This window comes from Chaetodon trifascialis, chromosome 10 (assembly GCF_039877785.1).
Source record: "Chaetodon trifascialis isolate fChaTrf1 chromosome 10, fChaTrf1.hap1, whole genome shotgun sequence".
Taxonomy (NCBI): domain Eukaryota; kingdom Metazoa; phylum Chordata; class Actinopteri; order Chaetodontiformes; family Chaetodontidae; genus Chaetodon; species Chaetodon trifascialis.
In genome coordinates this window covers 17,185,056-17,211,166 of record NC_092065.1, presented here as the reverse complement: position 1 = coordinate 17,211,166, position 26,111 = coordinate 17,185,056, and the positions used below count along the sequence as shown (strand labels likewise).

General features: G+C 43.1%; 1 protein-coding gene across 1 annotated transcript; it reads left to right on the top strand.

The window, feature by feature from the left end:
* The first annotated feature begins 1,422 nt into the window (after positions 1-1,422).
* pamr1b (peptidase domain containing associated with muscle regeneration 1b) lies at positions 1,423-25,967 on the top strand. The gene is made up of 14 exons (XM_070973216.1): positions 1,423-1,737; positions 9,930-10,106; positions 11,083-11,208; positions 11,805-11,919; positions 16,077-16,294; positions 16,951-17,058; positions 19,560-19,730; positions 19,882-20,073; positions 20,299-21,171; positions 21,261-21,437; positions 22,577-22,643; positions 22,872-23,101; positions 24,516-24,874; positions 24,954-25,967. The coding sequence occupies exons 1-14, from the start codon at positions 1,578-1,580 to the stop codon at positions 25,533-25,535; spliced, it is 3,555 nt and encodes a 1,184-aa protein (XP_070829317.1). The 5' UTR covers positions 1,423-1,577; the 3' UTR covers positions 25,536-25,967.
* Positions 25,968-26,111: the final 144 nt, after the last annotated feature.

Below are 26,111 nucleotides of genomic sequence, written 5' to 3'. Positions count from 1 at the left end.
TTAATCTGGCACTGGAGTAGTGAAACTGCCGGGTATTTATGGAGGAGATGATGAATGAATTGGAGTCAGGTGTGCCTCATCAACTGCCAGAGAGCCAGGACCAGACACGCCCCCTTGCCACACACCTGAACTGCAAAGAGGGGAGAAACAGAAAAAGGGAGGGAGAGCAACAAAAAACAACAAACCAGAACCCAAAACACAACAGAACCTAACAGTTCCAGCTTATTAAATGTCAGGATTTGCTGCTTTTCTTTGCCATTTAGGACAGTAAATGAACTAAACAATTGATTAATTGTGAAAATGATTGCCAGATTAATCAATAATTAAAATAATTGTTAGTTGCAGGCCAAGTGCATGTACAGTGCATATGAGTATGTTATAGTGCATGGTATCCACTGATGAACACTATTAGAAAAGGCTCATCCGAAAAACATTGTCTTTTGATGATATTGTCCATCCATCCATCCATTTTCTATACCCGACTATCCCTTTCAGGGTTGGGGGGGGGTCACCAGTCGATTGCAGGGCATGATGATGTGTTTGTGAATATTTTTATACTAATCATCTGGCATTTTGGGAAATACAGTGTTAGAGTGAGGTGAGAGGATTGATATCACTTTCATCTACAGTTAACTTGTTGCTGGAACCAGTTAGCTTAGCTTCGCATCACAACAAGGGCAAATGGTTAGCCCGGCGCAATGTAACAAAATCCCTACTCCTTGCCAAGAAATAGCCTGGCACATAACCCTCCCTAAAACATCAAATTGTTGTTGTTTCAGTTTTTATATGGGTTAAACGAAGGAGATATAACATGTTAATAATTAAACTTTAAAGGTCTCTTGGCTGGAGCCTCATTTAGTGTGCAAGCATGGGAGTGGTATCGATCTCATCTCACTCGCTGATTTTGCAAAATACCAAACTGTTCCTTCAATCTTACATTAATCACTGATTGAATGCTATTGCTTAACACACACACACACACACACACACACACACACACACACACACACACACACACACACACACACACACACACACACACGCACACTGCTTTCTGAGACCACAGACACTAAAGCTTAGCAAGGTGTGAACTTGAATAACGCTGACTTCAAGATGTTTTAGGCATGAACACCAAAGCAGTGAAGCAGACAGATAAATCCTATCACCACATGATTGGTCTTGACAGTGTGGCAGGCACACTGCAGAGCAAACTGGTTGTTATTTGCCTCCTTTTGTTGTGTTTGTGTGCGTGTGTGCGTGCGTGCATACGTGCGTGTGTGTGCTTGTGTGACAGCATAATGAGTGAAGCATAAAACTGGAGCCTGCATTCACTCACGAGCAGTGACGTCGTCCTTTGAGCGGAGTTTTTGGGAGACCACTGCAAGTGGAACTCCTTGAGAGGCTGGGCTGTAACCTGAAGCCAAAGTGAAGGGAGAGAGAGAGAGAGAGAGAGACAAAGTGAGGGAGGGAGAGAGAGAGGGAGAGAGAGATGGAGGAAGGGGGAGGGAAGGAATGAAGGGCCGAGAGAAGGTGATGTCAGCTGAGTTCAGAAAGTAAACAGAGTTCCAGACTGCAGCATGCTGTCTGTGGATCGGGGACTGCAGCTGGGGCAAACCCATGGGGGCACCCACGCAATCCCCTGGACCAGCACCTTTATCTCTGGGAAGGAGGGCTGGTTCCTCTTCATCTTCCTCTTCATCCTTATCTCCTCACCCCAAGGGACGGCCTGGCCCTACGGTAAGAGACTGGCAAAGACTCTACCTTCACTGCTCCTCTTTCTGTCTCTACGTCTGGCACAGCCTCTTGGTTTATGTTCTTTGTTCTCAAAAAAGCCGGCATCAGCACTCTCTCCATCCCCTCTTCTATCCTTTAAGAGCACAACAGCGCTCTGCAAGGCTTGTAAAAAAAGACCCACAGAGAGACAGTGATGTAAAATACAGCCTTTTACAGAGGCAGCAAAGAAAACAGCACTGACAAGTTTGTGCAATCTTTGTTGTTACAACTCTTGTTCTGAAGCACAGAGTGAGAAATAGTCCTATGCGGGTTTGTTTATTGTCCCATTAAGAAGGGCTCTGTGATCTTCATACCCCTCTCTACTCATTGCCCTTGTTCTTTGTGTGAAATAAAAGTGGGATTTTCTGTTCTTAAATAAAAAGAAGCAACAGATGGATGTGGCCACACATTCCTTGAGGTAAAGTGAGGCTGTTGAATCTTGGCACTCGTCGCCTTTTGTGCAAGAGCTTTAATCGCTGAAAATGTGTTTTGGGTGAGTTCTCTCTGAGATTCAGATCGTCTCTGCCTGTTTATCCTGGGTCACCACTTGAACTGCTGCAGGAAGACATGAGTCACGTTTGAGTCAATCACGCTGTGGTATTGTGTGTACCATACACCGTCTCCAGGACTCCAAACCAAGCCTCTGCCCTCTGCCTGATTCCTCTTTGCACGGTTATCGCGCAATAAAATCATTTGTAATGCTGGTGAATGTGGGCAGAGTACAGCAGTGTGTGTGTGTGTGCGTGCGTGCGTGTGTGTGTGTGTGTGTGTGTGTGTGTGTGTGTGTGTGTGCGTGTGTGTGTGTGTGTATGTGTGTGTTAAGAGAGTTCCCTCTGGCAGATTTACCTACTTATGCTGTTGTCAGCTGAGTCCCTCCTTCTGAGCCCGGCTTGTTTCATAATCGTACATTATCAGCTGAGGATAGATGTTTTCGATTGAGCAACATAGAACGATAACTTTTTCTTTGAGCAAAGCAGACATGTTTACATGCAAATCCTGACTTCGTGAACATGTCTGTTTATGTGTGTGCGCGTACCTGTGTTTATGTCCATTTGTGCACGTTTCATTGTCCCTAGTGAGGCGTTTTTGATCTATGTAAGGCTTCCTCTTCCTTAGATATGCTGTTGTTCTGACATACTCTCTTTACAGTGTGTTCAGCTTTAGTCCACAGGGAAGCTGTCAGGGCTACTGGGCAGTGTGCTGTAGGAAACAAAGAGCAAAGCTAGCATACGTATAAAAGATTGAAGAGTGAAATCTTGGCACAGAGTAGAGTTACAAGAAGAAAAACATGGCCTCTGATTGAGCGTTTGGAAAAATAGCGTGTCATATCAGAGCGTTGGTTCCAAGTTTCGGAGCTAAATGCTGAAAACAAATGTGCACATCTCAGAATCCTGTTTGACCCACATATTGGTGTGTGTAGATACCATTTCACCGAAGTGGATAATATACTGATAGGGTGTTTCATTGGCTTTGTGGTTTCCTAGCAGAGGGAAGTTTATTTAAAGCAATCTACAGGACAACCACAGGGATCAGGGCATGGGATCGGACTACATTCAGATACGCAATGCCCGCAGAGCTCCCCTGGGAGTTTCCCCGTTCCATGACAGCAAAATCACTCCAACCTCAAAATACCAGACAGCTGCTGTGGGCAGTAGGCAAAATGAATTATACACTTGCACATAGAGGCACAGCACGCGCACTCACAGCTGCTGTAAAAACGACAGTTTTTTCCATGATACATCAGCATGAAATAAGCACCGTTTTGTCAGGAGGAAACTATTTATTCAGCAGTGGATATATACTGTAACCTATCATTCTCCTCAGAGGGAGCTTTTTCTGAGTTCTCACTTAATTATGGCAGAGAACAAGTATGGCTCAATGATGTTGTGGTGTTGTTGATTGTGCAAAGCAGCAAGGTCAAGTGAAAGGCTGACTGTCTGCAGTGCTTTCTGCCACAAGGGGCAAGAGTGAAAATGTGTTTTTTGCAATTCAGGTGAACTGAATTTTGACTGAGCAATAGATGGATAATTTGTGAAATATGAGATATGTGCTTGCTTGCTGAGAGTTAGATAGGGAGATTCATACAACCCTTATGTCTGTCCATTAAATATGAAATGCCACTTAGCTTAGCTTAGCTTAGCTTAGCGTACTGGAAGCAGGGGGCAACAACTGGCTCAGCAAGAAATGTCCAGCACGTTTAACCCCCTGTAAAACCACAATATGTCAAATTTCAAATCAGTTTTACATTTCAAAGCCAGGCTAGCTGTTTCCAGTCTTTGTGCTAAGCTAAGCTAATCAACTGCTGATTATAGCTTCATTTTTACCATATAGACATGAGGTGGTGTCAGTCTTGTCATCTAACTATCGCTTTAACTATTATATAATTTAGAGTGCTTTCACACCAACCTGTTTCAGTCACTTATAACAAACCATGGTGTGTTTATGCAGCGTGTTTGGACTCGATTAGATTTCTCCCTGTGTCAAAAGAAACTGTCCAAACCATGTCATCAGCTGTTTTGGACCAGAGCAAACCAACTGAAGAGATACACATGTCCGACACAGGTGACTCAGCCACATTGTGTTGTGTTTGATAAACATGTTGAACTCATCTTGACAAAGTTCTCACTGGGCTCTGTCAAACCTTCTTTAGCTTTGTTTGGAGTTAAAAATAGCTCAGTTATGATAGTGTGTAGCAAGACAAGAAGCTGATAAGATACAGCGTCTGAGCAGTGAGCAAGAAGAAGACAAACTACACAATCGCTGGACACAACAGAAAGCAGTGAGCATAGCTGTGTCTCTGATAACATTTGGATATCAAATTAGAGCTCAATTATACAAGTTATCTGAGACTCCAGAGGCAGCTGTAAATGTTAAATGGGACCAAAGTCAATGCTGATGCAAATTTACAACAAAGACGAAGGCAGAGGCTGACCTTGGGTTTTATTCTTAGCTGAGTACAGAGGAGGCTGCTTCCAGAAAATCATGGCAAGGTTTTGGAGCTGATGCAGGCATATGAGTCACTTGTAAGGTCAGATTCAGCCCCTGCAGCATATTTTGAAGGCAGTGTATCCATTTATCAATACTGCTGCTTTTCAAGGGCTTGTGGAATAGTTGTGTGTACCTTTTGACTGCTATATTTGCAGAGAATACCTTTAAAGTTAAGAAAAATGATTCAAATCTGAACAAAAATGTGAAAATAGGTTTGTGCATCTGCAGGTTAGAGGGCCAAGAAAGCAGAGAAGTCAGATGCAGGGTCACAGGACTCACATGAATTGCTGTGATGACTTCTAATTATGAGTCACTCTCTGGATTCCCATCAAAGAGGTGCAGCATGGTGCAGATTGGTAGCCAACGGTTAGTGCACATGCCAGATAACCACAACATTGCCTGTCAGTTTCAGCTGGGGACCTTTGTCACATGTCATACTCCCCTCTTCTTAGCTATCACAGTCCCCACTAGGTGACGGGGTGTCCGTTACAATGCCTGTGTCACTGCTGTTTTCATTTCTATGGCTTCTTGACATGGATGTTGAGGAGTACATTTAGCTCAACATCTGGAATGGAAAAAAAGCACTTACGTAAGACCAGAAAAGACAAACAACCCACACAAAAATCCACGCACTTAGCTGCAGGACTGAGGGGAAAAAAGGAAAAATCTGATGTTCTGTTAAATTGTGTTTTTATGGCTTAGTGCCACCATCTTCTCTCTCACACACACAGACATAATACTAGTTATGTATGCACTGGGGAAACATGTAGACACCGTTTCACATACCAAAACACATACAGCATCAGGCAGGTTGGATGGAAAAGGTGCTAGACAGCCATGAGGCACAATAAGGAAGCAAACTTTGTTATCAGATGAATGTCTTCTTAGTTACAGCACAGCTCTGACAACTGTCAGCACTTCCAGGCTGTGATTAAATGCACATTAGCCAGGGGCACACAGCACAACCACAATCTTGGGTTAAATTACAGGTCTGGGGAGTGAAATTTGCATGTCGCTGTCATTGTTGTCACTCATTCAAATACACATCCCCGATGTCTGAAGAGGGAAGTCAAGCATGTGTACTAATGTTTTAACAAACGCCCACTCTTCTAGGTTAACTCCCACACATGCACTTCCACACCTGTTCAAACCTTCCTAAACTGCTGTAAAAACCCACACGAAATTGTTACTGTCCAGTCTGTAGTTACCTGCAGGTGTTGACCTGGAAGCCTCACAGATGTGTTTTTACAAGGCAGCAAGCGTTATCGCTGAAATGAATCAATTGAAATTGCCGGGGCGCAGGCCAAAGCACAGTTATGTAAAAATGATCCTCAGTGTTGTAAATCAGTAAACACTTATTAAGAAAAGGGGAAAGCCACCCAGCAAAATAAAGATGCATTCCAGCATGCGGCCAGCACTGGAGGCGAAACCTTGCAGTCACGCTTCAGAGAAAAACATAACAGTCTTATCAACAGAGCTGGAGGTCAGCTAACTGAATCCATTCACAGTGAGCAGACACGGAAAATGGTGCTGCCTGTGTTTATTTGCCTCAAGGAGGAGCATGAAGAAAACAGCTTGTAGGAATCTGGAAACTAATCCTATCAAAAATGCATGCTTTTTCATGGCACTGACTATCTGAGGGGATGCAGATGAATTTCCAGCTTTAGTGAAACAAATAACGACCTTTTCTTCTGTAAATGAGGGTTTTCTCTGTAAGGGCAGTTCCAGCCACAGGATGTCATTTCTCTATCTAAGGACAAGACACACAGCAGCAATCCATGTAATGACATTACCAGGCCAGCTCATAAAGTCTTTTGACCCTTTCATGTTTATGTCCCATAAATCAGGTTTCACGGTCTCTCCGGCCAGCATCGTTTACAGACCTCAGTGAGGAAGCAGAAAAGCTGTCCCATAAGGAGGGGAATTGGTGTCGGCACCTCTCAGTCCCACATGGGCAACCTATGGGCCTGAAAAATGAAGCCAATGTTGTAAATGCCAAAAATGTGAGTTTCTCGAATGGCCACTTGAGGCTGACTCCAAAAACTGACTCCCCGTATATCTCCTTGTTAAAATGCCCAGCTTTACAGTTTTACTCTCCACAGCTAAGTTCCCCAGTCATGACAGCTGTATGTTGGATGAATTTTTATATAACTCATTGAAATTATATTAAAGCTTAAAGTTATGGATAATTATGGGCGGGCTGCACGGTGGCGCAGCAGGTAGTGCGCGTGCCTCACAGCAAGAAGGTTGCTGGTTCGATCCCCGGGTCAGGCGGGGCCTTTCTGTGTGAAGCTTGCATGTTCTTCCCGTGCATGTGTGGGTTCTCTCCAGGTACTCCGGCTTCCTCCCACAGACCAAAAATATGCTCATTAGGTTGATTGATGACTCTAAATTGTCCGTAGGTGTGAGTGTGAATGGTTGTTTGTCCTTGCATGTGGCCCTGCAATCGGCTGGCGACTGGCTCAGGGTGCACCCCGCCTCCCGCCCATTGTAGCTGGGATAGGCCCCAGCCCCCCGCAACCCCGAAAGGGATAGGCGGTATAGATGATGGATAATTATGGGCATGGTCTATGGGTGATGTCATGGAGACTGCGCCCATGTTTTGCACAGTCTATGCTCAGCCCCCATGTGTCGGGCATAACACCTTTGAAACACTGTTCTTCATTGTAAGGCAGCTCATGCTTGGCTTTATAGACTAAATAGTAAAATTGGCCAGTAACACAGTTAACAATTGTAATGTTGACTGTGGGGGTCACATTGCAACAATTGGAATTACGGCAACATGCCCCAAATGTAATTGCGGTAATTTTGCAATCATAACAACAATCATAGTTGTTTGAAATGTAGTTGCTTCCGACTGCATTTCAATGTATGTGAGTGAAAGCAGACCTGAGTCTGGATGGATTCCCGGTGGACTAATGCTGTACAAATTGTGCTATAATCAAGCAATTAGCAGCTCTAATACATCATTTAATCACATAGTGTTTTTTGGGCAAAGTGCCAGATTAAAGGTGAGCTCCACCATTTTTTTAACAGCTTGATATGTGAAAGAAGTTGTTAGAAGCCATTTGTGTCTGGCACAAAATCTGATAAACTGCATCAAGTGATGCCATTTGAGTCAGCCTCAGCTGGGCTGAAGACTGCAAGTGTGAAAATTAAAAAAAATATATAGGTCTGAAATAATAAAGAAGCGATCTTAGCTTAGCCCTTAGCCAACCCTTCATCTGTGCTTGAGGCTAGCAGCTCGTTTGGATAACACACCCAAATCTCTGACCAAACCTTTGTTTTTGTAGGTCATGGAGGCACCAGGTTTTGACAAGGAATGTGTGGAATAAATGAGACAATATTTCTGGTTGTTATGTATTTGGAATTTAACCCAAATGTTTTGACGAGAATGGCAGTTCTAAGTAGGTTTGTGGTAAAACAGGTTTTCACTTGCTGTGCCATTGTCATAATGCATATTTGTATTTGACTCATGTTACAGTATATAATCCCACTCTTAGCGCAATGTCTTCTTCTTGTCTCAACAGACATGTCTCTAAACACACAGGCCATGCCCATGCCATGGATGTTTGTGGTTCTCACACTTGGTCAAAAGAAATCCACAAATGACAATCTGATCCCAAACTATGTGCTTCTTTCTTTTTGTCTCAGGGAGGTAGACCGCGCTAAACAAAGGAAGACAAAGCACAAAGAACGTCAGCTTTGACTGAAAACCAAAGCTTAGGGGATGTAAGTTTACATTGCTTTTTACCACAAGCAGCCATTACTGGTGGTTAGTGTGACAGCATGGGCATTGTATAAGGGACTAGCGTGTACGGGCTCCATGGTCTAAAAACATTTGAGTGACACTAAATCATGGTCCCGAGATCTATCACACGCCATGCCATAAAGACAGCGGGCTGACCCGTGCTTGCTGAGCATGCTTTAAGGCTAGTACACGAATCCAGCTCAGCCCACGTTATCAAAACAAGAAAAGACCCTCAGAACTGACAGGAATCATAAAACAGCCTTTAAAGGACTGCAACAGCTTCATGAAGCACAAATTCTGTCCTTTAACCCACATTAAAGTTGACTTAGTGGCACCACGCAACCTACTTTCTGTTTGATTAATGTCAATGCGAATGTCATACCTCACTGCGTCTTCGTGGAGAGATATCTGAGGAGAAGGCCAGATTGTAGCTGGACTGAGACACAATTTATGACATCATTAATGTGGAAGGGCAGCGGGGACGACTCACAGCATTCCAAGACATCTGCACTTCTCCTCTCGAGTTGACCGTCTGCAAACAACCACGAAGAGATGAATCACTTCGCTTTAGTGCACCAGTGCATTTGTGCGTCTGTGTCTCAGGATTCTTGCTTTCACAAAACTCTTACAAACAACAAATAAACCTAGTTTGCAACTAAGGCTTTACAAATAAACCAGCATGCAAGTGTGTCAGTGTGTTTTTCAGTGGGAAAGTATCAGGAAGAATAATTGGTGGGAGATGTTGTGATGATTGCAGGGCTGGGAGGAGGGTACTGTATGTACAAAACGCTGCGCCGACATTGTGCCAAGTTTAAAGTGCAGCTTCTGTTAGTTCTCCGTCCACATCTGCCACAAGAGAATTTCCACTTGTATGCCTCAGCCTTTAAATCCACTGTTACATAATAGTAACCACTTGAGCTCAAAAAGGACCTTGAATCACTGGTTTCCAGTCCAATTAAACGGTGTATTTATTGGGTAAAAACTTGACAAAGAAAGTCAGTGTTTGCACGCTGCTTTATAAATCACTTTCTCATTAATGATTTGATTGTGTTGTTGCCATGACTTTACCATCATGGCTGTCTTTGATGTAAGACATATGAGAAGACATGAATGTAAACTACTGAGAGACTTGTGGTCCCCTAAAAAGGAGTTTGTAACCATATGGCCAGCCAGTGCAGAGCAGCAGCTGAGATAAACACTGAACTCACCAGAATCCTTCCGCTGCTGCTCCGGCTTCTGCAGGAACACCAAATACGTCTGCTCTCCGTGTCCCACAACGATGATCACACGTGTCATTTTCTCCATGTTTGACCCATCTCCCTGTCTATTTCTGCACACATATGAAATGGTGCTTGCATAAACAAACGATTCCTGCTTGCTTGTTGAGTTGCTGAGCCTGACGTATTATCTTGTTTAGATTACAGGTATTTGTACAATCACTGCCCGGGCCCAGAGTGGAACGTCATGTGCAGAGGCTGCTGCGAGTATGATGTGATCCGCTGTAAATGCCCTCTACAGGGGACTCCAGTTGGCTATGCGGTGCCCTGCTGCCGCAACGCCATCAATGAGTGCGACCCCTGCATCATCCATCCAGGTAGAACCTCTGCAAATATACATATTTGAATGAGTACTTCAGTTCGATGAGATGTTGCAAACTTCCTTGAACAGACTAAAAAGTTGGCAGACCTGATCATTCTCTATATAAAGTATACGTCTTTTGATTCTAGTCAGCTCATAAATCTTCATCCTTTCTCTAATATCTGCAAACCAAATACCGCCCATCAGCTGCACAGCTGTTTCTACTGAAGCATTAGAATGACAGAAAGCCTCAGAATAATATGATCACACTTGGAACTTTGAATAATGAAATGGGTGTAAATCTTTTTGTGTTACTCTTATTGTCTGGGAAAGAAGTACAAGTGTGTGTATAAGTGAAAATGTAATGTGGATGTCTGCACACATGGGCTGCAGCTTGCACACCCAAACCCTTGCTTCCTTCATGTTATTTTCCTATATGACCTCCGCCTACAGAAGTATGTCATGTTTTCTTCACAGCTTGAATGCACTCATGTTTTCTTTTATGAGGGAAGAAAACAGCTGTTACCTTTATGTCACGTTTTGCAGTGAAAAACTCAAAAATGTTCCAAGCCCAGAATGTATACAATCATAAATACCCTTGTGTGCATCCTCAACCCATTTTAAATTATATACCTGCCCTCAGGTTAGATGTTGTTGTTAACCAGCACAGTCTCTTAAGTGAAAATCCATCCTCCCAGGAAGCCAGTTCAGGGTTTTTTCTCCACATTTCTATTTCAGGAAGCAGCAATATGTTTGTACATGCTGTTATAGTGAAAGATGAGCTTAATGAGCTTAGCAGAGTTGAATTAAAGGAAGCACGGCAGGAGTCTGGAGAAGTTGATTGACACGGCTCAAGCTGTTTGGGCTCCCAGTTCTGACACACAATGACAGCTCTTTTGAAAGACTTTATGTAAACTGTTTGTGTCCTTTGTATTCTGGCCTGTCAGCCTGACTCCTGTTTTATTGTAATTTTCTTTCTGGCTCTCTTTTAGGTTGCAGTATATTTGAGAACTGTAAGCGCTGTAACAATGGGACATGGGGCCCCAGGGATGACTTCTTCATTAGTGGCAAATACTGCGCTGAGTGTCGGCCTGGCTGGTCTGGTGGAGATTGCATGAGTAAGTCTCTCCATTCCCCAAAGAGTGGATTCTACATAGCTTTGCTTTAAATGTTTTTTTTTTTTTTTTAAGTGAAATGAATACCATACTATATGTTCTACCCTTCCCTGCTGATTTATCTTCATCTGGGACAGTCATACCACCTTGGAAGGCTGCCATATACCCAGGAGGTTTTCCATTAAGTGCTGAATGACAAATCAGTCAACATTTGAGGAATCTCATAAAACAATTTAACGTGTAGCGTTTGGACACTGACTATAACGTTCATAATATGCAAATATTCTGCCGAAGGGCACAACACGCATACATTTAATTAAAAGCAGAACCTGGAGGAGCTGTTAGGAGGAGCTGTTTATTTCTTGCCCCTGCGTGTCTTGTGTTCATGCATCTTTATATTGTGGAGCACAACATGAGGTTTATACAGTGGCTTTGGAACCTCAGATGCAATCGCTCATGGTTTGAACGGTGACCAAAGCAGCTGCATGTAGACCCTAAAAATAATAATTAAGCTGTAATTAACGGCCTCTGAAATTTAAAAAGCAGGCCAGTTTCTGCACAACTTTCCAAAATGGAATTCTTTCCCATGTGTTTTTCAGAGTGCGGTGGAGTGATTCATAAACGGCAGGGCCACTTGGTGCTGGAGAGTTACCCCAACAATGCTCGGTGTGAGTGGACCATACAGGTGGACCGTCCCTTTACCATAGAACTCAGGTAGGACCATAAGCATTATGCTTCTGTACTCATTCACTGGTCCTCATCTACATGCCTGTGTCATCAGAGCTAATTTTGAAGGTAAAATCAGATTACATCAGGAAGGTCAATGCTGATATCTACTGATAATAGTTTATTTTGTCTACCATAAAGCATGATGGGTAAAATCCCAGGTTTGATTGTTTGTCTTCCTCATCAGCTCCAATTTCAAACAAAGCTAAAAGTGGTCACAGCTTGTTGAGGCTTCACTGTCACAGCAGTGCTTTGGGCTAAATGCTAACTTTAGCATGCTAACATAATCAAGTTGGCAATGCTAACATGCTGATGTTTACCATGTTCACAATCATAGTTTCAGGTCTTAGCATGCTAAGATTAGCACTAAACACACAGTACAGCTAAGCCTGATGGCAATGCCATTAGATTTTAGGTATTTCGTCATAATCCAAAGAATTTGGCAAATTAAAATAGGATGGAACAGCAGTAAGTGTTGAAACTTTGCATCCTTAGAGTCACACTGCGTGACTAAAAGTTATGTCAAAAGATTCAAAAGCTCAGTGTCTTTTCAGAGACAGTGACCTCATTACTCTGAATAATCAGAATAACTCACTGGAACTGTTAGGAGGCTGTACAGCCGCCGAGTAATAGGACCCAGAGATGCAGACCCGAAACAGAGATTGTGTGAAAACAAAAGTCGAATTTATTAATAAAAAGGAAAACAGAAAACGCGCTCAACGAGCGGATGATAAACAAACAAAAGACGCACTCAAACGGAGTGGATAAACTGAAGGAGCACCGACGAAGCGGGTTTGACACGAGGCACGCGTGGAAGCGGCAGGCAGACACTGAAAACAAAGAAAAACACAGCACACTTAGTGGCTGGAAAAACGGTGGACAACAAAAGACGAAAATCTGAATTTGGGAGAGACAAAGACACTTATACTTACGAACCATATGACCAAACATCAACACGGAGATCGAGGAATAATCCGGCAAGGAAGAGGAGTAGGTTAATGCCTTAAATACTCTCCCTGATGAGGGAGATGGACTGCAGGTGAGTCGCAGTGGGAGGAGCTGGCAGCAGGTGAGGGGCTGCCCAGCCACGTCGCCAGGGGTAGACAGACAGACACACACACAGGGGGTGCTTTTCATTACGTTGAATTGTGCCTCCTCGTCTCCTCTCTCCTTCATCGACCCGGAAGTCGTTTCCCCTCCGCCATGATGAAGGATCTTCCAATTGCTTAAATGCACCTGAAGGAGACGAGGAGCGAGGAGAGAGGAGGCTTCTGAAGGAGATCAGAGTGAGGATACACCGGTGTATCCTACGCGGAAGTCTTTTATTATTTAAGGGGCGTGTTGTATGTGGCACACGTTTGAATCATGGCGGGAGCAGGTCTTCACAAATGTAATCTTGATTCTTGTTTCAACTGTGTCCTTTTAACAATTGTATCTGTCACCAAGAAATTAATGAAAATTCTTGGTATATTACGTTTTTTTTTAAGCAAGGCTACAAGGCTGTTGGTTTAATCTACCACACAGCCGTCCTCTGTTATGCCTCTAATGGCATATAATTGAAACCTCATCAATAGCAATCAGGAGTAGAACAGTCTGACTGCAGATCTGACCATAATATCACGTTTTACAGCTTTTACGGCTGTGCAAACGTCATTAGTAATTGACGTCGCTTTGGACTGACGCTGTGGAGCGAGGATTTTTCATTTCGGAGTTTCGTTTCCTCCATCCTCACGTCCCTTCCTCGCATCCCTCTTTCATGTCCTCGCTGGGCGGAGCTAAGACGCGAGGAGAGGAAGCGAGTGGAGGAGACGAGGAGACCAATTTATGTAATGAAAAGCACCCAGGGAAAAGAGAGAGGAGACACACAGGGAGAGACAGGAAGCCAGGATCATAACAGGAACGACTTTCAAATGACATGACTAAAACCATGGAGAAGTCCCACAGGTTGTAATAGTTGATACAGATATTCTGACCACAGCTTACAAATAAATATTTGCCTGTCGGAAACAGGAATATTGGAAACCTTTGTGTAAATAAAGTTAAAATGGACACATTCAGTCCAGTTCATCTGGCATTAAAGCATCAGTTTTTGGGATCCTCGTTGTCCATCTGTAATAGTTATTAATGGCTGGCCTGCTTAAGTCAAATTTCCACTGAGTTCAGATATTTCCGCAAGAAGTATGTCATGGACCGATGGCAAGTCTACAGCAAATTTTGGACACCACAACATTGTTTTTTTTTTTTTTTCAAGAAAGTTATTACTTTGCAGTTCTGTGATAACTTTCTATTTCTGTCATCTTCTCCATTACCCACTTTACGGGCGAGCATTTGCACAGGCTTTTAGCAGAACAAAAGCTCCATACAATTAGACACAGCCTCAGCATGCAGTGCATACACTGACGGTTTATTTTATAGGCATTTGATGATTCCAAGTACTTTTCTGCTATGTATGAAAGCTTTGTATTAAACAGAAGAATTGTGAACTGTGAGATGTATAGAAACCTGGGGTGAATCCATTCTGTGATGATAAACATGACTATAGAGATGACAGCTATTCATGTGTGATATTTCAATCTCCTTTGTGACATAAATCAAACAAAACCACTAAATGAGAAAGAGCTGCTCTGCTCAGACATAGTCTAATGGAAACTTATACGTCTGTGCCTGCGTGACTGGGGAATTACTGGCATGGCTCTCCTGTATTTCTCTCACAGTACACTCGAGCAACATGTTAACTTTTACAACTGGCATTAATTGTTGGGAGCTGCTGCAGGCTAACATTTAGCATTTCTGTATATCTCATTAGTGTAAGCTTTCCATGACCCCAGTGACTGTGATGTAGGGTAAAATTAGAGGATTTGGGAGCACGCCAGCATCTTGTATAAAGTTCATCAATCCTTCGTGTCCGTTCCAATCTAAGGCCAAGGAGATTACATCTGAAATCTCCAGGAAGGGGAAAGGAGACTCCTTTGTGTTTTTCCTAAACCAGCTGGCAGTCCTCTCAATGTCACACTCCACCCGCGACTGGACCAAACAGCTCAAGAATTGAAAGTGTATGTAAATTTATCCAAACAGTCATTATACTCTAATTCTCATTTAATCAGGCCCTGAAGCTGCTCCTTCTTGAAATCTTGACAAGCGCACCAAGAATGTTTTGGAAATGTTAACACATAACCTAAAAGTTCCATACCGGTAATCACCAGTTGTACGACCTGTTGTGGAAATAATGTTGATGTATGTTTATTCAGCAGTCATGGATAGATTTTATAGACACTTAACAGCTGCTGATCTGAAATAATGAGATGCTTATTTAGACTGGGATGGGTAATGCTCGGCAGTGATTATTGCCAATTACAGAAACGTTATGACATTTATATGTGCACTTAAAACTGTTAAATAAACACATGACTGTCAACAATAAATGATCTATTAAACATAGGGGTGAGAAAAAAATATAAAGACGTCTCTATAGCCTGCCAAAGCCACACAGCCAAAAATATGCCTCTGTTTGTTTTTGGTTTCTTGATTAGCCGACTGTTTTATTGTTGCTGCCAGGCTCTATCCAAAATATATAATCTTAATTCAGTTATACTGGTCCAGAGTTGATGCAGACAGTAATGTGGTCTTTGGTACTTGCCTCTACCTGTCTCAGCAATCATCTCAGGTTTCTTCATTCCTTTAATCTGCACTGCTGCTCACAACTTAACTTCCACTAGTCTTTGCGACACACACACAAACAAAGAAAACGAACCAACAAAAAACATCAATTTAAATCTTTAACTGCTTTGGTACCTGGTTAAAATGAGGCACATTTCACACACCGTTAAGAAAGTAAGCCATGTAATCATGGGGCAAATCACCTTCAGCAGCTGTTAATGTATTCAGCAGCTATCATTACCGTTCATTACTTGTTTGCTGGCTGAAGATTTTAAAGCGTCATGATGCCAGGTGGTGTGGCACTGCCAGGGAACGCAGGTGCTCTCATTATCCAGGAAAACACCAACATAGCAGGAACTCAACAGAAACTTTTACGTCATGCACCAGCAGATCCATGAAGTGGATCAAGGCCGAGTAACGGTAAAAATGGTTTCCAATGATGGAAAGTTTCATTTGTCACATTTTCTCCTTTTTTTTCCTACTAACAGGTTCATGATGCTGAGTCTGGAGTTTCACCACTCTTGTCGCTATGACTACGTGGAGGTCCGAGATGGGGACAGCATCAACTCACGTGTTATCGGTCGATTCTGTGGGAACAACAGACCTGCCCCAGTTCACAGCTCTGGCAACAGTCTGCACGTCCTCTTTGTGTCTGACGGTTACAAGAATTTTGATGGATTCTTTGCCACTTTCCAGGAGAGCTCAGGCAGGTCAAGCACCAGTGCCATTTCACAACAACAGAAGTACCGCTACTGCTACTATTTATCTGTATTTGCTACTATTCATTTACTTGTATCCTTGGTGATATAATGCATTCCCTACCCCAAATCCTAATCCCTTACTCTAACCACAGGGGAATTTTAACCTTAACTCACACAGTGAACAAAGATACTCTTTAGAGTCGTGGGCTACAACACATGCAAACAAGAAAGAAGTTTCCAAGGCACCATTAAAAGCATGCTATATATTAAAATGACTGACACCTACACATTTCGGCAAAAGCCTTTGTCACGGTGCTGAGCCTGCTGACAGCCCCTTGAGAAAGCCAAGACCAAAATGTCTTTACTTTCCAGAAATGTCCTCATTCTCAAGATCTAAAAAGACACACGCGCACATAAGTTACCAGCAGCTAAGCCAGATCTAGTAAAAGTAAACAGAGGCTTTCTGTGTACAAATGCCCACACACATTCAGAAATGGAAAGTAACAGTGACATTTAAATGGTGCCAGCCAGCTATGAATATGAATCCCTTGATATAGCCTGGTGTGGACAGCCATTCTGGCACACAGATTGTATCGTTACACTGCTAATGAATAGAACATTTCTTCTCGTACCCTAATGTCACACACTTGTATGTTTACAGCTTGCAGCTCCTCTCCTTGCCTGCATGACGGGACATGCATCCTGGACAGTTCTTACACTTACCACTGTGCCTGTCTGGCTGGCTACACAGGCAAGAGGTGTGAAAATGGTGAGTGTGTAACATAACTGAAGCTGCTACACTATGAACATGCCTGAAAAGTGCTGGTTTATATTTTGGGAGTGAAGTGGATGTGGGGGAAAAAAAAATGCCTGCAGGTTCTAATCACAGTGAAGAATAAACCAGTCTTAGCCGCATATTGTAGGCATGACTTCAATTTTCCATCTCTGGAGTCATCTGAAAGACATGTCTTACTGTATTGACGCTTACAAAATCTCATAAATATTTGAGTTATTTTCATCAGAAATCAGACACGCCTAGTTACAACATATTTAAGAATTGACTTCTGAAAGGTTTTTTTTTTTTTGCTGTTGTTGCTGGCAGGCGGTGATTCACTGTCACAAGGGAGACGTCTGTGGTTTGGACTAGGTTCAGGCCAGCTGCCTTCCCTGTCCGTGCAGTCCCATCTATGGTTTTGGTCAATCATCTTTTCTAGAAACGTAAAATAAGTTTCAGTGGATGTGCTGCAAACCCACATGACTGTCTACTGCTGTTTGCATGAAATTTAGCAGCACTGAACCTGACGAAAATCAGTGAGCAAAGAAATTAAAGTGGGAAATGCTGTAACGAAAAGTAAGGAGAATTATGAATGAGGAGAAGAGAAGATACTGTGTTTCTTAGAGTTTGGTCAGCAAACCATTCTGGTTTCTGAAGAGAATATGCCACCTTAAATGTGTGAGAGAGCTCCACTTCATCATGTGGGGTACTGCTCAGGCAGGGTGTGGTTGGCCTGCAAGGCCTTTTATTTATGGGCGTCTGGACCCTAACTTGAAGTTTTTATATCCAATACACCTCCCTTAAGATCCTGCAAAAACAGACTTCCTGAACCTCACTCACTTTTTCTTGTGGTGTCATTTTCAGGGCTAAATTCGAGTCCATAAAGCTAATGTTGAAACAATTCTGCTTCTGTAACGCACGCCAGATTTTCCATTGGAGGAGACACACGTGAAAAAGGCAGGAGTTTCATTCCACACAGCGTGCATTCATCTGTATTCCCATGAGGAATCCTCAGCTGTTAATTTTAATGGAAGAGAGCTGGGATAACGTTAATGCCTGACATTTTGTTGAGGAAATGTAGTCTACATTTCTGCCCTGCAGACAGATGGAGAATTTTAAGTATGAAGCTGACATCAGATGTATTTCAGGTCTCCGATAATCAACCTGTCATCTGTTGTAAGCCTGAGCTAAAACTCATTCTGTATGAGAGAATCTTGACACATTATCATTTAAACTCCCCCCTTTTCTTTTCTGTCTCTTGCACAGTTTAATCTATTCTTGAGTTAAATCTATTTTGGAGTGCAGTGTTCAACATAGTTTCCATGGCATTAACAAAAGGAATGATGACTTACTTAAAGTATGTGTCGCTGTGTATAGTATGTTAGCATTCCACCCTAATAGCTCCAGACTCATCTCATTATGCCTGTAGACAAAATCAGACATGGCAGATGGATCATTTAAAGACCACACCACCTCAGGATGCATTGGCTTTTTAAAAAACATATTGAAAGGAGGTCAGCTTCAGTTTATTTTTCCACTTTTGGTTCACCAACAGCATTCCCCATCCCCGAAGGGACTTAAGGTTGAAAATGCTGTAAGGCAAAACCGCCCAGATTATAGGGAGGGTTCCTTGGTCTGGAGCTATAAAACCACAGACAGCGCATTTCATGGATCTGACCCAACTTAAAGTCAACACCACAGAAAACCTCCTGAGGGATTGTCTCACAGAGAGTGCCGTAATGGTATGATAACCTTCGTGTTAACATGTGTGTTTGAGTTTTTGTGAACACAGCTGTGGGTGATGCAGTCCTGTACCATAATGTTTGTGTGCACAATTACAGCTTGCCTCTAAGATAGAAATAGATACTCCATGCACATCACAAAATGCCAAAAGAATTGCACGATAATTTCCCCTTTTATGTCTTGGATACTTTTATTTTGCAGTAGTTTGTCAGAGTTGCAAACAGTATTCCTACACCAGATTCCCAGTCTCTACTACACTACTTCATAAAATCTACTTTTACAACACTGGAAAATTGAACAGTTTGACCAAAGCTCTTTTATTGCATCTATTTCTTTCTCATTTACAAGCCATGTGTTAAGTCTCACTATGAACTGTTCACACTTTGCCACGATGGGTGAAATTATTCATTAATGAGCCTCAGTGGTAGCAGACTATGCTTTTAAAGCTCTGGACATTTTTAAATTAAGAGTAATGAGTCTGTGATGTTGGTTCGTGGGCTACCTGTCTGACCTGCAAACACCAGAAGGCAATTAACTCACTGAAGGTCTACATGTGTGGTCTTTTACAGCAGGGAGGTTCAACAAACTGGTGTTTGAGGAATACTAGAGATGCTTCCTAAATCTGCTTTATATCGCCCAGCATTCATTTATGAATCAGGAAAATAGAAATTAAGAGTAATGAGTCTGTGAAAATAGCGTGTGTGACAACGTGTTCATGAATAAAAAATGTGCATGCCTGTATTTCTACTCAGTGGTGGGATGCCACAGGCCTCCAGTGCCCACCCATGGATCCACAGAGGGTTTGTTCCATCACTCAGGAGCACGCATCACTTTCCGCTGTGATCCTGGCTTTGAGCTGCGGGGTTTTCACACTGCCATCTGCCTGGGAGATGGCACATGGAGTGCGTCTGCCCCAGAGTGCGGTAAGATAATGATGTCAATTTTTTCCTCTGCCAAATAATTAGAATTCAGGATCTGGAATAGTCATGCGTGTGTCAATTGCTTGTCTCTGGATGCCATACAGTACATACCGTCCCACAGATGGTGCAGCCCAATTTTCTTTCCTCTCTACAGTGCCAGTGGAAACAGTATGTAGTTTACCTCTCAAGCCAACACATGGGGACCACTTCTTGGTTTACGGACCCAACGATGTCCTCATCGCTCTACAGTACCTGTGCTACCACCCCTATGAACTCAGTGGGAACTCCCAGAGAACGTGCCTTCCTAACAACACCTGGAGTGGGACCCCTCCTGTTTGCACCCAAGGTCAGACAAAGCTTCTTAAATAATGGGGATTAGAGATCAAATGGATGAGTCAGTGCAAACAGTGCAAATGACATTTTCCTTTGTTTTTATAAGGATAATGAATCACAAAATGAGTCAGTGCCTAGAGCCATTCTGCATGACGAATCAACTCTGAACAAAAAGATTTGCAGTCAGTTGCTGACTGACGATTCAGTAATGATCTCTCTTCATATCCTTTATCCACAGTGAATAATACTCTGACGGAAGCAGAAAAGGGCAAAGACAAGGAAGAAGACACGGAAACAGTTATACACAGTGACAGAGATCTCAGCAAAACTAAAGAGAAAGGTCAAGAGAACACAGCTGGGGAAAAGGAAAGTGTTGGAAGGAAAGATATAATCCCTGGGCATGAGAATACAACAGCAGTCGATAAATATTCTGGTACAATTCCAGAGAAAACTGCGTCTGAGGGTAGGAATGAAGGAGAGGCAGAGGAAAGAGATACTGGGTCAGAGAAATCCACTGGAGGCAGCAAAGACAAAGTGGATGGTAAAAGCCCAGACAACAGCCTGAATACAGTTGAAAAGAAGGAACCTGAGGTGGGAAAGCCACCTGAGACAAAAGAAGGCAGTCCAGACACAAACTTGGAGACAGGAAAGACAGATATCACAGAAATATTTGTGATAAAAGACAAAGGACAAGAGGAGAAGGAAAGAAAAGAGGAGCAGGTGAATGGAAAAAGAGATCCGGATAAAGTCGGCCCTAATGATACCAAGCTGAAGACGGTCACAGCTGAGGGTGAAAACACAGTGGAGATATTTCAACTGGAAATGACAAAAAACAACACAGTTGTATATGATACAAAGGACACAAAGAAAGAAAATAATAGCATAGGCTCTCCAGAGACGGATAGGAAAATCATTCCCACTAGAGTCAACATTACACAGTACACCATGTACAGAGCAGGAGGTGAAGAAAGTGGGAAGCCAAAAGAAAAAGCAACAACTAATGAGGACAAGACAGGGAAGGATTCTGCTGAGAAAACAAAGGAAGAGTTGGACAGGGAGATGGAGGAGAAAGAAAAAGAGAAGGAGAAAGAAGCCAACCAAAGCTTTACTGGTAAGACACTCGTTGATAAAAATAAAAAGGAATGCAATCCCCTTCTCCGTGGTCCTCACCCTCTCTTACTGTCTGTTCTCCTCCTGCAGAGAAACGCTGCCCTCCTCTTCCTCGCCTCTACCATGGCTACCACCAGCCAGTGCCCGGGGTGGAGCCAGAAACAGTGGAGTTCTTCTGTAACCACTCATACGCTCTCAGTGGTGATGCCCGACGTACCTGCCAGCCAGATGGAACCTGGAGTGGCAAACAGCCCCTCTGTGTCAGAGGTACTGTCACCTGATTGGTCACTGTTTAACTATTGATGATGGTGTTTGGTTATTTGTTGAAGGTATAAATGTCTGCAGACATGGCCATACTGCGTTCTTTTTGATGGTTACTGCATTGATAATCAGCTACCACCTTCTAATAAGGTATATCATCTGAAGGACTTTTAAGTACGAAAGTGCACAACTGCATTGTCAATGTTTTATTAGATTAGATGATTAAGCCATTAATGAGGGGTCATTGGTTTAATTAGATTTGTAGATATCAAGTAAGTAAAGGGTTCTAAAATGCTAAAAGGAAAATACTAACGTTAAATGCTGGTGGGTGAAGGATTCATGCAGTATGATAATCCATCAGTCTAGAGTTGGAAATGTTAATTAGTTCTTAATAGATTTTGGTCTGGATGCTCTTCAGCTCTTTGCCAAAAGCTAAGTAGTCGAACTGTGCACTGGCTCGACTTTCCTGATAAATTAAAGAGCAAGGATTAAAGAAGACAAAGTAAGTTCTGCTGTGGGAGGATATACGGCAGCCAACTGTAGATTTTTTTCAACTTTGCAGAACAGTTGGTTCAACTTTTTCTCTTTCTTGCTGAGGTAGAGGAGAAGATTGATACCATTCTCATGCCGTGTTGTGAAACTACAGCCAGCAGCCAATTCGCTTGCATGTAGCTTGACATTAACTGAAACAGGGCAAAACAGCTAGTCTGTCCAGAGGCAACAGAATCCACCTGCACCCTCTGTAACTCTGAAGTACAAAATATCTTTTTTTCCACGCCAGTTTTTTTTGTGTTTTTAGTGAAATTTAGATGCTGGGAGGCAGATTTGTTCACTCTCTCACAGAACCAGACCAACCGTTTTCCTCTGTTTCCAGTCTTCATGCTAGGCTAAGCTAACTGGCTCATGTTAAACATACAGCCTGAGACTGGTATTAACTGTTGGCAAGATATTGTCTCTTTCCTTTAACCGCTGTCAAAGCTATTACTTAAAGACATGGTACTTCTATCAGGTCACAATTCCCTGCAGTCCAGTCACTGTTCCAGTTCCAGTATCCCCATTAAATCACAGCAGGTCTTAATGGCACTTTGGTGTGTATTGTATTGTATGTGTGATGTGTGTGTTCATATATGTGTCTTCATTTGCAGCATGCCGGGAACCCAAAGTGTCGGAGCTGGTTAGACAAAAAGTCCTCCCACCTCAAACACCATCCAGGTACGTTTTCCAGTGCATCATGTTATATAATATGTGTGATTGTCAGCATGCTTGACATCCATAAGCACTGTATAATCTACAGTATATTAGTGTGCTATTTAGTGACTGAAGAATTAAAAGCATTAACTCTCATGTCACACAGTTAATTTTTCTGCACTAACCCTCAAAAGCATTCACTCAACTGAAGCAGTGTGTCTGCACATCCTTGCCCTCTTCTTCTCACCTCAGAAAGACACCTGTGCACAAGCTCTACTCCTCTGGGCTGGGCCGGCAGCTCCAGTCTGACGGCCCCACAAAAGGCCCCCCAGTGCTTTCCCGGCTGCCCCAGGGCTTCCACCACCTTTATACACATATAGAGTATGAGTGCGCCTCTCAGTTCTACCAACACTCTGGCAGTTCTCGCCGCACTTGCTTGAAGACTGGGAAATGGAGTGGGCATCATGTGTCCTGTTCACCAGGTGAGGGCAGCAGAGGACCACTAGTCATCTTACTGCTGGAACTAACCATCACACTCTCACAGAACACACAATGACACACATTTATTGCAGTGATTTACACCAATGATACAGTATGTGATACAAAATTATTGTCATCACTCAGACATTTATCTAATGAAGCAGTGTTAACAAAATATTATCACAGCCTCTAATTAATGGCAAACAGGAATATACCATCAGCTTCTTCACCAGTCTCTTTGGCATTCCTGCCAGCTGTAGTCTGCTCATTACTACTCAGAGAGAGTTCCCAAAGATACAAAGATGAAAAGCCAATAGCTGACATTTACGGCTAAGCTGTGAGATAGATGCACTGAGAGTTGAAAAGATCAGCATCTTAGATTAAACAAGGCTTCTTCCAGGCTGTAATCAAATGTGCAACCTACATACGCAACAGTGTCCGCTTTCTTCATCATCAGCAACAAACATCTGATATCAAAGCAGTGAGTATGGTGAATGTCAAAAAGTTTCAACACAGGTGAAGATAAAATAGTAACATGCGCATGTCCCAACAATTTTGTCACTGTTTCTTACATAAAAGCTCTTGTACACATTTGTGCTGCATGTTTTTAGTAATTTGCTGATGATAATGATGCAAACAAAGCCAAACATCCTTGTTAGGGGATGAGATGAACAAGTTGAGTCTGACCGGCACCCAAAGAAGTGGACTCTGTGTGTCAGTTTTGCTACTAAAGACCTGGTTCCAGCTGATTCTGTGCAGTTTGGCCGTCCTTGTTCAGCATATACAGAAGGCAGGACAGTGTTGATGCAGAGCAGATCCATTCACAATGTCTCAATTAATATAATAATGTTGCAAAGGAAAATTCTGAGACTGTGATACCAAAGGTTGCCCAACATCTTCCACACACTCCTTTTGCCTCCAGGATTAATCCCGTTAAAAGACTTAATGAAAGACTATCCTCTCTGTGCAGAGTGGAAGAAATCACATTGGGCCAGCCAATTTAATCGCTATTTGTTGCAATCACAAAGGTGACTTTTTTCTTGGACAACCCTAATATACTACCTTGAAAGAGATTGGGTCTGTGAGCTGTGTTCATCTTTAATAAACAGAGTCTGCACACATCTATAAAAAGTAGCAAAAGCAGTTTGGAAGTGTTAAAGTCTATGTCGTACAATTTATTACTTGGTTGATGACATAACGAATAAGATGTTTGAATCCTGTATAGTGTGTTTAATGGACATTTTCTAGAGGACAGGTAAAATAGATGTCCATCTCAAACTCATGTGCATGATGTTAAAGTAAAGGCTCTCCAAAGGGAAAGAGGATTCAAAAACAAGCATTGACACAGTCTCCAATGTAAGTCCAATTCCCCCCTTCCCTCTCTGTCCTCTCATCCTGTCACCTCCTTTTTGGCAGTGTGTGGGAAGCATCCAACCTTTGACCCAGAGAGGCCGGCAGAGGCTCACTGGCCTTGGCTGGCAGCCATCTACCGCCGCTCCACCAATGGAGCTGAGACAAAGGTGTCCAAGGCAGACAGCCAGGCAGGGTCCCTGAAGAGGGACGATGGAGCAGGACCTGGCAACCACAATCAGGCTTCTAACTGGCAGCTGGTGTGCAGCGGGGCTCTGGTGAACCAAAGGAGTGTGGTTGTGGCAGCCCACTGTGTGACAGAGCTGGGGAAGGTGTATCCCTTGGATGCAGCCAAGATCAAGGTGGTTGTAGGGAAGCACTACCGTGATGACCACAGGGACAGTAAAGGTCTCCAGCACCTGAGGGTAAGCTATTGGAGATATAATTTTCTAATGCTCCTTTTTAATCAAACCTGCACACTTAGCGCATGTCTTTCTCCTTTAGGTGGCCTCCATTGTTGTTCATACAAACTACGACCCCCATGTTCTCGACTCTGACATTGCTGTGGTCAAGTTACTGGACAAAGCAAGGATCGGGGAGAAGGTCCTGCCCCTCTGCATCTCAGACATCCAGGGAGAGGAGGTGAACTCTGGACAAGGGCTCGTGACAGGCTGGTCTCCTCTGCCTGATTCAAGTTTAGGTCCCGACGAGAAGGCAAGGGTTGGGCTCGTTCACCTTGCTGATATAGTCCCATGTGAGCAGCAGTATGCTCGCAACGGCGTGCCAGTCAGTGTGACAGACAATATGCTGTGTGCCAGCCACAAGCCTGACTATGGACCCTCTAACATATGTCCCTCTGACACTGGGGGAATCCTCGTCCTCCCTGCCCTCTCTGAGAGCCAAGCCAGCAGCAAACAGGATCCCTTTCTGAGCTTCACACAGGTCAAGAGGGAGAGAAAAGAGCTGTGGAGACTCCTGGGACTGGTGAGCTTTGGCTATGACCAAGGGGAGTGTGATCCTGACCTCTATACAGTCTACACAGATGTAGCCAACTTCAAAGACTGGATAGAGAGCAATATGAAATAAAAAGTCTACTGTCTGACTCACCTCGCCGGCCCGATGCTTCTAAAACATTTAAATCCAGTCTATTCATCCACTCTAACCTTTTTTTCTTGGCCTCGTGCACAAGGGCATTTTCTTACTCAATGCAGAGGCACTGCAAACACTGGACAACGCAGTGCTCTAACTGAAGAGGGTGCTAACACATTAGATGTGCTGGGCATCAGCCTTTCATCAGAAGACTTCAGTGTTCAGGGCCCTCGATCTGACGTTACAGACTTGAAAATGACCAGAAATCCATTTCAAGCCTCTGGCTGATGCCGGTTTGTATTGTACTCATTGGTGTGTATATATGTTACTGAACTATTCTATCAATTCATACGAGGAACCAGATGTACATATTGTATTGAAAGACAGAAAAATCATGGCGTTTTTAATTAAAGAAAATGTGGGTGTGGTAAAGCCGGTGAGAGTGTGATTATTTTGCATCATAGTGTAAAACTCATATGTACGCATGTATGAATATATTCTACTGTATGAAATCCACTGAGATGACGTGAAAAGAAACACCTTATATTTGCTCTATCAAGCACACAGTGGGCC

What these genes read in the sequence shown, in the direction of transcription:
- pamr1b (XM_070973216.1), top strand. Translation starts at nt 1,578, where the DNA reads ATGCTGTCTGTGGATCGGGGACTGCAGCTGGGGCAAACCCATGGGGGC. An exon ending in CACTTTCCAGGAGAGCTCAG is followed by an intron (nt 16,295 to 16,950) that starts GCAGGTCAAGCA and finishes GTATGTTTACAG; the next exon opens with CTTGCAGCTCCTCTCCTTGC. An exon ending in TCATGTGTCCTGTTCACCAG is followed by an intron (nt 23,102 to 24,515) that starts GTGAGGGCAGCA and finishes CCTTTTTGGCAG; the next exon opens with TGTGTGGGAAGCATCCAACC.